General features: G+C 32.5%; 2 protein-coding genes across 2 annotated transcripts; both read right to left on the reverse strand.

Annotated features, from left to right (window-relative positions):
* Window positions 1-4,228: 4,228 nt before the first annotated feature.
* Window positions 4,229-6,715, reverse strand: LOC146910213 (legumin A2-like). The gene is made up of 4 exons (XM_085725344.1): window positions 5,933-6,715; window positions 5,542-5,825; window positions 4,862-5,440; window positions 4,229-4,756 (listed from the first exon to the last, which is right to left on the reverse strand). Exons 1-4 carry the CDS (start codon window positions 6,240-6,242, stop codon window positions 4,367-4,369), a joined length of 1,563 nt encoding a protein of 520 aa, XP_085581470.1. The 5' UTR covers window positions 6,243-6,715; the 3' UTR covers window positions 4,229-4,366.
* A 2,494-nt stretch (window positions 6,716-9,209) lies between these two features.
* LOC146910214 (ENTH/VHS/GAT family protein) lies at window positions 9,210-13,329 on the reverse strand. The gene is made up of 3 exons (XM_085725345.1): window positions 12,753-13,329; window positions 10,332-10,619; window positions 9,210-9,865 (listed from the first exon to the last, which is right to left on the reverse strand). Exons 1-3 carry the CDS (start codon window positions 13,236-13,238, stop codon window positions 9,404-9,406), a joined length of 1,236 nt encoding a protein of 411 aa, XP_085581471.1. The 5' UTR covers window positions 13,239-13,329; the 3' UTR covers window positions 9,210-9,403.
* Window positions 13,330-16,933: the final 3,604 nt, after the last annotated feature.

A 16,933-nucleotide genomic window follows, 5' to 3' on the forward strand; every position in this document is an offset into this window, starting at 1 on the left:
TGCTTTAGGGCTTAATAATGATGAAAATGATAATGGAAGCTTTGCATGTTGATTTTTATTGAAGTACATGATAGTATTGTTGTGTATGTTGGTAGTTTTGATTAAAATTCTTGGTTCACAATAGTTATATGAAATATGTATTGTTGTTCTAAGTATTTTCTTATGTGTATTGGAAACAAATGTAAGAGGCAATTATGCTAAGCTGTTTGTGCTGCTATTGTTCTAAGTTGTTTGTGTTGTTATTGTTCCAACAAGTTCGTGTCAAAAACCCCCCTGTAGTTTATCAATAATGGTCAAAAACCCCCTGTATTTGAATTATTTGGGCTTATGTTTTGACAGAACCTGTTATGCTAGTTCTGTTTGTGGCTGGTGGCGTGTTTCTGCTATGGGCCTGCAGTGTCTGGGTGCCTGCAGTGTCTAGTGTCTAAGTTCATAATCTATGACTAAGGTATGCTACTATATGACAGAATTATCTCTGTGACATCATCATTTAAGTATGCTACCTATAATGACAGTATAAGCATAGAACAGTATAATGACAGTATAAGCATAGAACATCTATATGACAGAACTATATGACAGAATTATCTCTGTATAAGCACATTATATAGTAGTGATAATAATGACAGTGGCATATATTAGTCATATAAATTAGCATATAGAAGGAATAAGATTCATAGTAGTGATCAATTATCATAAATTTGCAAGGAAAAATCATATTTTTGTTCAAAAAAAAAAGTTTCAAAAAAAAAATTTCAAAAAAAAATTGAAAATATAGTCAATTACCCCCCTCTGACGTGGCATGCCTTTTCTGACCATGTGGCAGTGCCACGTGGGCAGTTAACTGCCACATCAGCATGTTGGATGGAGGAAATTAACGGAGGGGGGTAATTGACTAACGTTTATCAATTTCGGAGGGGTAATTGATATTTCGTTAACTACAGGGGGGTAATTGACGCGCCTTGCAATTTCGGGGGGGTATTTGGCTATTCACTCAATAAAAAATTATTATAGCTTACTATAATAATTTATACCCATTCAACAGTAAAAAGTTTATACCACATGCATGAACATGTCAAATAGTATAATCATCATGTGCTATTTCCTTCAAAAAAAAATCATCATGTGCTATTAAGGACCATTAATTAATCCAACCACGGATCCACATAGTATTTCATATATATTGGGGTCAATTGACCCCACTTCTCTTTGAAAAATAAACCAATAATTTGATATTTTGATGTATTGACCTCACTTCAAATACTTCTTTGACCCTACATATCCAGAAATTACACTAAAAACAAACTAATACCGCTGAATAAACTGATATCATATTATATTTGTTGACTTATACAATACATTTTGAAAAAATTGGATGGTCTTTCGCGTGTGTTGTCTTAAGAATAAAAATTGGTTTATAACTTTAAAAATAAGTAATTGGTTTTTCTTTAAAACATGAAAGGAAGTTGAAGTGGTAGACAATGCACGCCACATCAGTAGTAGAAAGGAATAATCGTTTCTAATTCCTCCCTACTCTATGTGTGTTCATGTTTCAACTTTAAATTAAGAGACTCTTGAAGGTGCAACCATTCTTTTTTTGTTACAATTTATTGAAATTGAATGAAGAAACATTAATCCATACAAGTTGCTTCTCTTATTCGTATTCTTGAAGGTGCTTATATTATAATCAAGTAATAAATCAGTGTTATGTTATTTTTTAATATGCTAGAAATGGAAAAATATTTTGAAACAAAACCAACATTAAAATCTCAAGAAGTAGAAAATACATCAACTAAAGAATCTAGACCATTCTTAAAAATAAGATTCATAGAGGTTGATTTGCTAAGAATGAAATGTGCAACTCTAAGGGAGATTAATTTTTGAAATATTGTTCGGTAACATAGATAGTGATATTTTTAGTAATGTTGAAAATGAAGAAATTTTATTTGCGACATTTTGAAAATATGAAACATGCAAAGAGCGATTCCAATTCTTCAATTTTAAGGTGTCTTAAAATTTTGAATGTACAATGATATAATTTTTTAAATCTCCAATTTTTTTTAATAATCATGTGATAATTTTATCACTTGCATTTGCATATTATATAAATACTTATGATAAATGGACTTAAACCCCACTTATTAAAATTTCTGGATCCGTCATTGAATTAATCACAAGCTTAACTCTTCGATTTCTAGAGGAAGGTCTTAGTAATTTGGAGTTTGGTTATAAGATAAGTAAAATATGACTAAAAAATCTCTCACTTGATGTTCAAATTTAAGTTTTTCCACAAAAGTTCATTAAACACTTGGTTACAATCACTTTGATAAATAATAGGGGAAATAGTCACTTTGGTCCTTGAATGAGTGACGAGTAGTCACAATAGTCCCTCAATGTATCAAAATAGCAAAATAGTCTCTGATTGTGCACTTTGTTAATCAAAATAGTCCTTGATATTAAACTATTTCGTTAATACTGTCATATTAGTCCTTCAATAGACTTACTTATTGTCATATTAGTCCTTATATGTACTTACTTATTGTCATTTTAGTCCTTATATCAAAAGAGTTATTGTGAGTATTAAAGGGTTATTTAAGCTTTAGGGACTATTTTGACTAACAAAGTGGACAATCAGGGACTATTTTGAAATTTTGATACATTGAATGACTATTGTGACTACTTGCTACACATTCAGGGACCAAAGTGACTATTACCCCTAAATAATATGAATATGCGGAACAGAGTTGCTATTTGCTAATAATATAACTGCCGTAACTTTTTTGAGTGTATACTTGCGGTTTACAACATATATGAGAGTATTAATCTTGTAAATATTCTTGGTTGGTTTACCTTTTGCATGTCTTGTGTGCAGGGTGAATCAAGTTTGTTTATAATATACACCCTCCGATCACAAATATAAGCAAAAATCCATATTTTAGATTCATTCAAAAAATAATGTATGACGTCTACAATAAAGTCTACATACATCATTTATTGAATGAATCTAAAGCATAAATTTTTGCTTATATTTATGACCGGAGGGTGTATCTCATTTTAGTTTGTTCAAAAAAAACATATATGATAGTATACTTTCGGAAAGATATCAACTACTAATAATTAGCAGTGGTTTATAAAGTAAATACTAAATAGCAGTTTTTTTTTTTTTAAGGAACTAAATAGTAGTTAATGATGTAGTTTGGTTGGAGGTGATTTTACTAGTAGGCTCAAGCGACTGTGAAATTGAACTCTTACTTCATAAAAGTTATTGACATACGATAGTATAAGAAGGTAAATGTTGATATCATGTCAAGTTATTTTAAGCCAACTATATTTTTGCGAATAGCGAATACTCGATAATTCTAATGCATCAAGGATTAGACATTTCGGGTGTGTTTGGTTGTGAGAAGAAAATGAGAAGAGAGAAAGAGGTGAGAGAGAGTATGGAAAGAGAGAAGTTGATGAGAAATAGAGTAGATTTAACATATTGTTTGGTACGAGAGAGAAATGAGAGAAATAGAGAAGAAAGAAGTGTGTTTACTTTTTGTAAAGACCATAATACCCTTATACTAAGATTGATTGTATACAATCTTATCATATTTGAATTTATTTAAAATTAAAATTAAAGTCTTTCTGTCCTAATTTAAATAAGAAATTAAAGAAATTAAATTAATTTTTCTAAACATAAGTATATCACTTTTTTTACTTAATTAATTATTTAAAATATTTTAATTTGGTAGATTAAAATAATTCATTAGTCAACTGTTTTTGTGTGTTACCAATAGTTTAATTTTATTATATACAATAGGCATGAGGCAAAGATCAGTTGCTTTTGTGATATTGCTCAGCTTTCGTTTCGAAATACTGGAACAAAAATCTTTAATTAAAACATAGTAACATGTTAAGAAAAAACACTTTTTATACATGTACGTATCCACACCAAGCCAGGGACAAATATGGAAAATGACAAAAATATAACACTTCCACTCCCTTTCTTCGCACTTCTGAAGAGAAATGGAACAGGCATGGGTCCCGCATGATTTTGTCTCTCTCATCAATCTCTCTTCACAACCAAACACGAGAGATTGTATCTCTCTCCCCAACTTCTCTCTCCCCTCTTTCTCTCTTTCATAAATCTCCTCAACCAAACAGAGTCTTCATGAACCATAAACCAGGGAGAAAAAAAACAAACTTCTAAGACGCAGAACACACAAACTTTGACAGAAAATCATAAACCATTGAAATTTCGCTTTTTGTTTATTCTGTTTCCGCAAAAGGTACATGACTCAAGTAAAGGCATCTAAGCCTTAGCTTTCTTATTCATAATTTTCATTATTATTATTATCATTATTATTGATTGGTGCCAAATTTAAGCTGCAGCTATGCGTTCGGACTCACGGGGTGGAACTAGAAATTTATAGAGATTGTTGTTCTTGAGCTGCCTTGCCTCATTCCTGTTCATCTTGAATGTAGCTGCAAGCACATCCACTGGCATACCACTTAGAGTGGATTGTGTCCCTGCAAGCCTAGCAATCGCAGCATTATCATTGGTCTTGAGTGCCACATAAGTGAACCTGTCGCTCACTGATTTTGCTGCAACAGCAAAGTTTTGTGGTACTATCAATGCACGACCAGCTTCTAGCTCCTCATCGAACACAGTGTTGCCATTGCAGTTCACTACTTGTAGCCTTGCACGTCCATTCAATGCCAATATTACGCTGTTCGCGTTGAGATTGTAGTGAGGCACGAACATAGCATTCTGTTTCATATAAAAAGTTAGTAATTCTTGAACACTTCCTATAATGTTGATGCTAAAAGATTGACATAAAACGAATCTGGATAACAAATTAAAAGAAAAACATACTCTGTGGAGAGTTCCATGCTCAGCACTGAGTCTTAACCACCTGAGAGCTGGGAGGTCAAAGCTGGTGATAGTTTTGATTCTACCAGCTTGAGGGTTGTAGATGTCAGGTGATGAAGATGAGGCCATGTTCTGGTGAAGCCTGGCAGTGCAAATTGTTTCCGCAAGACCATTGTGTCTGTCACATTTTTGGCCTCGGCGGCAGGAGCGCTCTTCCTCTTCCCCTCTTCTGCTTTTCTGATGATGTGGCCGCCTCCACTCGTCCTCTTCATCTTCATCTTCTTCATCTTGTCTGCTGGGGTGGCGTTGTTGTCTCTCTGGAGGGCTCATGATGCTGAGTCCTCCTTCCACTTTAACAATGGCTCCCTTCTCCTCGTCTTCGTTCCTGCCTTGAAGTTTTTCAACTATATCTCTGTTCACGTTCAATGCATCTTCCAAGAAATCCCTCTTGAAGCCACTGAAGATGTTGCCTCCTTCATTTTCTTGTTGTTCCCTTCCTCTCCTTTGTTCTTCCTTTCCTCTCACTTGTTGTTGCTGATATTGTAAAAACTCTTGCTCTTGGTTCCCAGCAAGATAGAATCTCTGTCAAGCATTGTCAGTCAAAACCAAACAAATACTTTATCTTTTATCATATTATAATCTATATATATTATATGAGATGTTTCATTATGCTCAGTGCTCACCCTAGGCATCTCATCAAGTTGATTTTGGAAGCTGCCAGTGTCAATAAGAGAAACGGCAATGACTGGAGTGTCCTGGTCATTGTACATCCAAAATACAGTACCGGTAGGAACTGCAATGAGATCACCCTCTCTGAAGCGGTTAACCTTTTGGTGACTGTCTCTGAACCTACGTCCTTCTCCTTGTTCAGATTCCCTGAACCTGCGACTCTCTCTTTGTTCAGATTCCTGTGGCTCCTCAAAGGTCTCAGGACAACCCGGGAATACCATGCCAAAATATCCACTACCTGTAATGGGTATAGTAAAAAATAATTACTTCTATGTGATCACTAGTATCACTAATATATGCATGTAATGTAGGTAAAGATATTGGAAGAATATCAAAGTAACTGACCTTGTTGGATGAAAATTTCTTGAGGAGCATTGGAGTAGAATGGTCTGCGGAGAGAATTGCGTTGAAGAGTACAACGAGAGAGGGCTACACCTGCACATCTGAATTGTCTGTTGTTTGGATTCCAAGTCTCAATAATGCCACCTTCTGACTCTATACGGTTATCAGGTTCAAGGGCATTCAGCTGCTCTAGCTGACACTCATTTTGTTGAGGATGCTGCTGCTTTTGATGAGGCTGATGCTCTCTAATAGCAAAACAGCCACTGAAAAGTAGAAAACAAAGTGAAAGAGAGAGTGCAAGAAGCTTAGCCATGATGACAGATATTGGAAGTATGTTGTTTGTGATGGGGAGAACCTCAATGAGAACTGGTAATTTATAGGGAAGTGAGGATTGTGAAGTATGGACACGTTAAAGAAGGTGGGGTGGTGAGCATTAGACATTCTTCAGCTTGCATGGCTATGGAAGCCTTGAGTGTTACACATATGCTCTGAGCAGGTGTCTTCATCATCTCCATAACCAAACAAAAAGGCATGATTGTCTGCATTGCAATTCTTGCCTAGGTGCTATTAGCTGGAATCGGTGGTGGGGGGACCATGGCTTTATTTCTTGTCTTACATGCTTCTTTCTTATAAATTATGCACAGCATGCAAAGATTTATGAAGAAAGATTTTCAATTAGCTACTTCATTTAACAATCACGGTCTCTGTTGCCAAATTAATTAATCCTTAAAATTCAAGTGCTACTTCATAGTGTTTGAAAAACATTTTTATCAACTTCTTATTAGACTATGTGCAATGGTGCTGTTGAACCTGACATTCAACAAGAAAAAGCAGTCCAATGCATGTTGAAGCTGTGTTGAATGAGGCGCTGGAAGAGAGAGATGATTAACAGATTCAACACCATTTAATCTGCCACAGAATGCCACGTGGCGGCGCGCAGTTGGACAGCAAAATTGAGAAAATGATGCTCGCCAAATGATTTATCAAACATCAAATAAAAAATTTAAAAAAGCTGTTGTTCGCCAAATTGTTTATCAAACATGGGGCCATATCCATCAATTTTTTTCAATTGAAGGGTAGAAGGAAAAAAAATTGCAAAAAAGTCTGAGAAAATAAAAATACAAACACACAAAAAAGTCTGAGAAAATAAAAATAAATTTTTTAAATAAATTTTGTTTTTACAAAAAAAAATGTTAAGTGTTTCTTTATTTTAATTTAATTATAATCGATAATTGTAATTTTATGTAATTATAAAAACAAAAATATAAAATTAAATAAGAATAAGAAATAAAAGGTGGTGGGGTAGAGTGTTGAATGAAAAAAAACCATTGGAGAGGTTAAAGTTGAATGAGTGTTGAATTAAGAGAGAGAAGATGATGTGGAGTGTTGGGAATTGAAAAAGTGGGTGTTGAAGGGTGTTTAATGTTGGTGACCATTGTAAATGGTCTTAGTACCTTACAAATGTGAAATTTTCATCAAGCAGTTGTTTACTGAGAAGTACATCTTGCTTTTTCATCTAAAATGAGAGTTTACTCAAAAGAAACCAAATCCTATAAATTTTTAGGGACTAATTTGATGGTAACAACCTTTAAAAATCTAATGTAACAATACCTTTTGAATGATCAAATTAAAGGTTCCTTTTATAAATTATACTCAAATTCAATTTTTAAAGGTTTCTTTTAAGCAAGGTCTCGGGTTCAAACCTTATGTATAGAAAAAATGTGGTTGGAAGGAGAGACTCTATTAAAAGTGGTCGGTTAGATTCCCTAACAGAGATTAGTTATCAATGATAACTAATCTCTGTTAGAACAAAGTCGGTGGATACTTAACACAATAACATAGTTATAAAAAAAAAAAAAATTTATATATACTAAACTAAAACTTTTCAGATTTTTTCAGGTGTTGTAATTTTTTTTATCATTTGTTGGTTTATGCATGTGCTTGACACTAGTTACAAAGACTTGGTCCGTGACCCATACTGATTAACTTGGTTCTTTTAATATGATTCAGGTCATGGCATATTTTTTCTGCCATCCTCCCCCCAATTTTTCTCATGAAAAAAAACAGTAAAGTGTTGAGAAATGGATGACAAGGGTAAAAAAATCAATGAATAAGAATGAACTGCTGCAGAGTATTATGGCTGATATACCATGCAATGCAACATGTAGTTATAATGACTGTTAATTTGATGTGAATAAAAAGGAAAAAATGATGAATATTAAAATCAAATAGTAATGTGAATAAAGTTACCTTTTCTAAAGCCCCTATAAACTCCAGCCAATGCTTCAGTTAGTAATTAGTGAGACCACAAATATTATGGGGACACCTGCCACCATCAGCATCCTGACTAGTCCTCGCTTCTTCGCAAGATTTTGTACCGATAAATCCAGCAATCTTGGTGACAGTCAAGTTGTTCAATGCAACATCAAGTGAAAAAGTGAAGGATTGCAAGAAGGGAGCCGTCTTACTAGAGTGCGCCATGAATATCAAATTGAAGTGTTACTTCATAGTGTTTGGAAGCATGGTAGTGTCACTACAGCCAGCAGCAAGTTCTTTCAGAATCATATGGTTCTCACTTCACTTTGATTTTTCGCTTGATGTTAATTTTAATTTAGTTAAAACAAATTATATCTCCACAGCTCATGTTGATTTTACTTAATTATTTAAATTTGACCTCCTTACTTATACCTGTGATGATAATATTTTGACTGATTAATGTATAATAAATTTCATTGGTTGATGAATACTATTTTTGTCTTAATCCAACAGTTTCTAAGGGAAACTAACTATATTAATTTAAAATTTGGTAGAATGATATACAAATGTTCAATAATTGTTCAAGTTAGAATATGACCAATATTATCTTACCTTAAATGTATTGTTAACCATTTGCCAAATCCTATATATTTCCTTCACCAAAGTGTGTGGTAGAATATGACCAATTTTTTATCATCCAAGATAAGACGGCACAATTTCTGCAAACAATAGACAAGTACACAATTTATTGTTTTTAGAACACGATCAAGTTAGGGTAAGGATCCTCTCTACCTTGAAAGTCGTTTACTTTTCTTTCTATCTCTCTTGTCTCTCGTTTTCTTATATTTTCCCTCCATGTTCTCCATATTTTTTCAATTTCTCTCATTTTTTTAAGTCTAAAACCGCCCAAAATTACAGAATCCAAATCCATCAAATTGATGCCCATAGAACATCGTACTTTCAAGGAATGTAACAGTCCATGCCATGACTCGTTTATCTGAGGAAGAGGATCAAAATGAGAGCATTTTTAAGGAAAAGACCACATTAACATTATGATGAACTACAATAATCTCACAAGGATTAAATATCACAATCCTCGGGATATAATCACCCTTATAGAAGGAACTATAGGTTATAAATATTACACGCCTACACAATATGGACAGCAACAAAATATAAAGCAAGAAGAAACAATGAAACACGCAACCTTCGCTTTTCTCATTCGGTATTAGTCTTGAGGCTAGGTTCAACATTCTTCTCTTTCGTGCTATCCACTATTTTGGCTTCAACATGACTAACCCCCTCGGTTGCATCAACAGGGACTTCACGAGTGTTTGACTTTTGAGGCAGCTTTCGATCAAGACTCTGAGCAGCTTCTGACAGCTCTTCGGACTCATCACCTTCACGCCTTTCACTGGGGTTTTGAACAGCTTCCACTTCACGCCTTTCGGAAGGGTTTTGAACAGCTTCCGCATCATGCCCTGCAGTGTCAACACTTTGTGCCTCTGAACTTTGAGAAGCTTCCAACTCCTCATACTTAGAAACCAACTGCTGCAGCTCATCATTGAGATATAAAGCCTCAAAAAGTGTCTCTTCGTCATTTGCGGTGCTTTCCACAATCTCCTTGATAAGAAAGAGTGATTGCTTGCACTTATCCAGCAGACTCAAAGTTAAATCTTCCTACAACCACAAAATTATTGTACTTTCTATTAGGAAAAAATATATTATTGTGGTGCATTTATTAGATATTTTGATCATTAATTATTTGATCAGGGATTCAACAATTTCTTAAATAGATCTCAATTATCTCGGTATATTAATCTCCACTGCTGCATTCAAAGATAACTTGATTTCCCAAAAATATATATATGCAAGGTCCGGGGTTCAAACCCCGACCACTACAAAAAAAAAAAAAAAATTATTATCAAATTTGTTTCATCCTCCGGTTTAATAGATTTCAGGATCTATCCTTGGATAAGAGATAAAAAAAAAATAAAAATATTCAGCATAAGAATGGTATCCTTGCATGAAAAGCAGTTAGTTTAGAATCTGCCAAGAAACATCATGAAGTAGTTAACAAAACAACAATTTATTGCTCAGGTGTTGCTAGCAGTGCCAGCACTTCTTTAATTTCAAAAAAGTTTACCTTTAAAGGTTTTGGCACTGCCTCAGAATTTAATATGCTAGAGAGCAATTCAAGACTGTTTCGAGCAACCACAAGATGCTCTTTCTTCTCTTCAGCTGATGCTGGTTGGTGATCAGAAAAGAAAGCTGCTGAGTCATCCAGAGCAAGAGCATGTAGCCCTGCTTCTGGAACTGGGTATCTTTCAGGGGGATCCAAAGGATGTTGATAAGCACTTGACTCTGAGGCATACGGAATAGGTGGAGAATTTCCTGTCGTCATGTCAAGTGATTCACCCCTTCCTTTCAAACTCTGTAATCAATGAGAAAAAAAATGTATGATTCAAATTAATAGCGGAGAGAAAAGGAGCACAAGACTATGTCATGGTAAAATAAAAAATAGAAGGCGTCATATTTGGAAGAGGAGAAAATAAATAAGAACGTGATATTCACATCAAAACCAACATTCTGTAGAAAGATATCCCAAGGTCACCTGGTAAATGATATTTTTACATAGTATACTTCTGCAGACAAACTCTGCGGTCGATGATACTTTTGCTTCTTTTAAGCTTTTAATACACCTCGATGAAATTTTCTTATCCAAATTTCAATCGAGTTTTTCTTGGGACCTATGTTATTTGAATTATGGGAGAGAAAATAAATGGTATAGAGTTGTGAAGAGAAGCTTTGCAATTTAAACCAGATAAAGTGAAATGGTATATAAAATGCAAATTCATCTATACATATCCTAAGACAGGCTTGGAAGCCAAAGTTGGAAATCTTACTATGCAAAAATTCAGTGCAGATACCTTGAATCCATCATAAAAGTAATGAAGAAATAGATAAATTAAATCATAGTATTCGACCTAGGTAGACTAAATGAAAATACGTCTAGACATATCCTAAGACAGGCTTGGAAGCCAAAGTTGGAAATCTTACTATGCAAAAAATTCAGTGCAGATACCTTGAACCCATCATAAAAGTAATGAAGAAATAGATAAATTAAATCATAGTATTCGATCTAGGTAGACTAAATGAAAATATGTCAGCATATTTTGCGACCAACATTGCCTTTTAAGATTAAAAGTAATTTTATTTCTCAAAAAAACAAACGATTAAAAGAAAATTGACTGCATGGTCATAAAACCAGCAATGAAAACATGTTCGGTGTTAATGAGATGAAAATGTGACAACAGAATAGTAGTTATACAAGACATGACAGAATTAGGAATAAAAGATAGTTGGGTCTTATTGTGGTTTGGGCATGTGTTGAGCAGACCTTGGTAAATATGACAGATCAAGATGGAAGATAGCTCAATAATTAGAGGTAATGATCAAGCAAAATAATAAGCTAACCCAACAAGAAAGAACTGAGTTTTAATGATCTAAATCATAGAACATGATCCATGACAGGACAGGACATAATGACATCATTTAATCCGTATAACCAATCCCACTTAATGGGAAAGGCTTTGATTGTTATTGGTGTTGTTGTTGTTGTCATAAAACGAAAAAATGCCATATGGTACGGAATCTCAAACAGTAATGTCATGATGAATACATACAAGAAAATTTAAGAGCAGTAAAAATTTGTTGTCATATCAGTTCAAGACAAATAGAAATCCCGGTATGAAGTTTTATTGGATGAAGGATAGCCTAATAAGTAGATAGATATAAAGCAAAACCAAAAACAAAAATGTCTAAACAAAACCATTGAAAATTGAAATGGACATGGATCTATATAGCTACTATCGGTACTTGGTCTATGAAATCTACAAGACAAATCATAATGGAAATGCAATTTGTTTTGTGTTTCATCTTGTTTAAACTTATTTAACCAAATTAATTTTAACATCCTTAATAAGGGTAGCCTAAGCCTAAAGATGCAAAATATGATTGCCTACAATAGACCCATAATTGGTCCAACTCTGACCTCTATCAATAGAACACCCTCTCATCATAGTTCTAACTAATAACCTACTAAGATGAATTCTATATATTATTTCCCCCCTTAGTTTGATCACAGCTCACATACTTAGATAAGCTCTATTATTGATCAGCATATAATGAAAGCTAGATAAATGCTAGCAACACACTCTATAAACATTTCCTATCATATTCTATCCTATTACTTGAAAGTTGAAATTTTTATAGGTCCAACTATAATTTTATGAGACCCATTTGAATTTTAACCAATAAAAGAAACTATGTTGGTGAGTGTATCCTTTACATACTCATAAACCTAACATATTGTAACACTCAAATGACCATGTAATGTATGTTACAACAAAAGAGCTTTGTAGCACTGACACTTCTAATTGAAGGGCGTGTTGTCTGGTGTCCAACATGTATCAGTGTCGGTGTCAGACACATGTGATTAGATTTAATTAATTATGTCTGAAAAACAAAGCAAGAAGGAAGGAAGGAAGGAAAGAAAGAAACTGACCATATAAGTCTGACTGAAAACAGGAAGATAAGCAATATCCTGAGACTCACCCCAAGCCCTAATCAACTGAAAAGCCCTTCTTCTATTCCCACCATCACCCTGATTATTCTCAATCAACCTAACCATATCATCAAGAACCTTCTCAGAAGCAATTTCAGAAAACACTTTATCACAATTCATAGCACAAGTTTCCAACAAATCAAGACTATGTTTCTGAACAACAGGACTCTTATGATTAATCTTTCTCTTAATAGCTTTCACTATTTCAGAACCGTTAAACTCTTCGGCGTTAATAAGGCCGCAGATTCTGAGATTCATGCCCCAATTTGGTTCAGATAATGTTTCCGATGTTGCTTCGTCGACCATTTTGGATTCAGGTGTTGGTGTTTGGAGAATTTCTTTCATTTTGCCGCTTACGATTCGGCTCATGTTGGCGCTGCTGGTTTTGAGCCTCTCACCGAATTGAGCTAGCTTTGATTTGTCCATGGAGTCAGACAGAAACCCTAGATCGGATTCGAATGGTGTTTGTTAGTGAAGGTTATGTTATGGGAATGTGAAAAATGGGAAAGTGATAACTGGAAAGTTCAACGTTTGTGAAAGAGAAGTGTTGTTTGATTTGACTTTTTTATTTTACGTGGCTTTGTTGGAGGCCTGTGGTCGTCGTCGAGATAGGAATGGGATCAATTTTTTATTATTTTTTATTTTTGCCTCGAGTTCTTAAATGAAGAAGTGTAGCTAGCTAATCTAAATTTGATGGAGAAATAAATAAAGTCCGATTAAAATTATTTTATCTAACAATTGAATCTTAGTTTTTTTAAATAATTTATCTTTTGATATAGTTTATTAATCACTTAAACTCAATTGTTAAGTTTAGTTCGAAATATGATCATGAAAATAAGACTTCGTTTGAATATGAATACAACATACACAAGTTTGAAAAAGAAGTTCCTTTTTTTTTTTTTGAAAGAAGAAAAAGAAGTTCCTTAAAAAATGCAAAAGAAGATAATAATAAGGAGAATGCTAACGACGGTTCTTAGGGTATGATCATTAAACTACGGTTTCTAGTTTTATCAAAAGAAAAAAGAATTAATAAGGTTCAACTCAAATAAAAACATAGAAAAAAAAATCAATGTAACAAAGTGAGGGCATAAATCTCCATCAAAGTTATCATAGTATATATATAAAGTAAGGTTTTTTATGTCATGTGTCACTTCCACTTTCATTCTCAGTATTTTTATTATTTTTTCTATTTTTAAAAACTAATATTTTATTTAACATAAATATCTCAACAAACTTTTGATCTTATTCACTCAATATTTTCTTTAAATTTTTATTGAATTTCTATTATTTTATGTAGCAGAAATATCTCACAACAAAGTACACATAATACTTTCAACAAAATTTACATATATGATCTTATTTTATGATTAAAAGACTCCAATTTGTTTATTTGTTTTTAGAAAAAGAAGCTTCAATTAGTTATTACTAATCTTTTAGCACTGTATCATTCAATTAGTTTTTATGTTTGAGGAAAAAAAGGGTTCGATTAATTTTTTTTTTTATAAAAAAGGGTTAGATTAGTTATTTTTTATCAGCATATTCTAATGCATATGTTAACTATAAATAAATAAATTTTCGTTAATCACATATTTACATATTTTGAGCACAAGCAGAAACCCCAAACATTCTTTTCATCTAACATTTTTCCTTCTTTTAGCAAGCCCAAGCCCAAGCCCAAGCTTTGTACATTTCTGATCTTCTTTCTTAATATAAGCAATCATTTATTCAAGGGTTAATTATGTTTCTAGTCCCTATAAAATAGCGACCTTGTAAGTTTAGTCCCTACTTAATTTTAATAGCATTTTTAGTCCTTATAAAAAAAAATTTACTTATAATTTTAGTCCCTGCTAAAACAAAGTTTGATTAATTATCCTTAAACTCTTAAATTTTTGAACGATTTTTTTTAGACAAGATTAAAACACTATGAAAAGTTCATTTACTAAAATTTAGAATTTTCTGACATGAAATGAATTAAATATGAATTTTTTAAAACGACAAAAGTTAAAGATAAAAAGTAATAAAATCTGGATGTAGAAATCAAATTTTGCGATAATTTTTTGCGGAGGATCTTTTAGTAATGTTCTAAACATGTCTGCAAAAAATTGTTCAAAAATTTAAGAGTTTAAGCATAAATTAAACAAATTTGAATTGAGTAGGGACTAATACTCAGTGCAGAAAAACAAAATTAGGGACTAAAAATTCTATTAAAATTAAGTAAGGACTAAACTTACAAGGTCGCTATTTTATAGGGACTAGAAACATAATTAACCCTTTATTCAAAAAAGAAAAAAAAACATTTTTCCTTCTTCAGGTTTGCCAAACACCAATTTTATTATTTTTCATACATATACTTTGATATATATATATATATATATATATATATATATATATATATATATATATATATATATATATATCGACCACTTTCTTCCCTTTCAATCGATTTTTTTATAGATATATATATCGACCACTTTCTTCCCTTTCAATCGATTTTTTTTTCTCATACGCATGGGCCACGAAACAAACCCATGGCCACATGTTTAAAAGGACACAAAACTCATACCACTTGGATTAATTCATCATTGATTTTGTTACATTTTTTATTCTTGCATTGGACATTCATCTCATCATTTATATTTATTTTTAAGAAATTATTATAATTGTAAATTTAAATAAATTCAATCCAATATAGTGACACGGGTATTCGTGCACACAAACTTATAAAACTTATTTAATATCTAACCCGAGCAACGCTGGGTCTCTAAACTAGTTTATAATAAGGAAAGGTTAACCTGATGATTATGAGGAACCCTCACTTAATCAGTTGCGAAAATCAAGGTTACAGTTGGGAAAATCAACTAGCTATTAAATGGGTTTCTAACAACTAGCTTTATGATTTTTGTAGCGCAATAATGACATTGTTTACGTACAGTCGATTTAGATTATGTCGCATCATTCCATCACTCAGAATTAATCAATAATTGAAATCAACATACTTCCTCCAGTCACTATTATAAGCAAAAGTTTGTTTTTTAGGTTCATTCATTAAATGATGTATGTAGTATATATATAAAGACTACATACATTATTTATTGAATGAATCTAAAAAGTGAATTTTTGCTTATAATAGTGACCGAAGGGAGGATATGAGTATCATATTGTACAATGCATTAAATACATTATTGATCAAACTCAAACTGATTTTATCCATTAATTTTCCTACATTTATCTTTTTTTATATATATGCATTTCTTAGTTCAACAACCAAAAACTCAAAACACCGTACTTAATATTCTATTGAAGTAGTAGAGGAACTCATGGTTAAAAGACGAAGTTTCTTAGTGTAATCGTCTGAAGAAAGTGAATCGCAGTTGATGTTTATCAATTGATACCTCGGCTAACTATCTAATTCAACAATTCACTTTTCTGAAAATCTTTTACACCCAATAATAATAAAATTTAATAAAGTTGTAGCAAACATGAAATACATATATGTATAATTTTATTCCTAGATAACTTAAAACAAATTCACCCTTGTAACATCGTAAAAAACAAACCATTCATCATTCAATATGCACTTGCTTGCCTCAATTTTTTTTTCTTTTCTTTCAAGATGCACTTGCTTCAATTTGAATCAAGAGTGACATGTTTTTTAATTAAAAAATCTTATGCATCAACGACTTAAATCTTGTTGTCACGAGCTACATGTCTAAAATGATACTCACATTTATAAGCAAAGAGCACTATTTTAGATACATTGAATAGTTAATGTATCTGATCTATAAATAAAACTGTATACATTAATTATTCAATGTATCTAAAAAAAAGTGTTTTTTCTTATAAATGTTACTGTAGTATCTTTTAATAAGGGAGTATATTTTTTCTTACCAAATATTTAAAATAATCCGATTTTTAAATGAACTATCTATCAACCTTGACACACCATGATTTTTTAATTTTGACATCATAGCATTTTTTGTTGTTATTGAAAGCTTTTTTTGAGCAAGTTATTGAAAGCTGATATCATATGCTTTAAAATATTCATTTATTTCCCAAAATACACAATAAATCTGCAACTGCAACCGTATTAAAATCATTAAGGACCCACAACCTTAACCTTT

This window comes from Medicago sativa, chromosome 7 (genome assembly GCF_051527215.1).
Source record: "Medicago sativa cultivar Bolivia chromosome 7, Bolivia_mono, whole genome shotgun sequence".
In the NCBI taxonomy this organism is placed as follows: Eukaryota; Viridiplantae; Streptophyta; class Magnoliopsida; order Fabales; family Fabaceae; genus Medicago; species Medicago sativa.

Bases quoted from the DNA above. Each gene is read 5' to 3' on its own strand.
- LOC146910213 (XM_085725344.1), bottom strand. From the start codon at position 6,242: ATGGCTAAGCTTCTTGCACTCTCTCTTTCACTTTGTTTTCTACTTTTC. The intron at 5,441-5,541 runs GTGAGCACTGAG...AATGCTTGACAG, and splicing joins AACTTGATGAGATGCCTAGG to AGATTCTATCTTGCTGGGAA. The intron at 4,757-4,861 runs GTATGTTTTTCT...TATATGAAACAG, and splicing joins AGCATGGAACTCTCCACAGA to AATGCTATGTTCGTGCCTCA.
- LOC146910214 (XM_085725345.1), bottom strand. From the start codon at position 13,238: ATGGACAAATCAAAGCTAGCTCAATTCGGTGAGAGGCTCAAAACCAGC. The intron at 10,620-12,752 runs GTCAGTTTCTTT...CATTGATTACAG, and splicing joins TTTTCAGTCAGACTTATATG to AGTTTGAAAGGAAGGGGTGA. The intron at 9,866-10,331 runs GTAAACTTTTTT...TTGTGGTTGTAG, and splicing joins CAGTGCCAAAACCTTTAAAG to GAAGATTTAACTTTGAGTCT.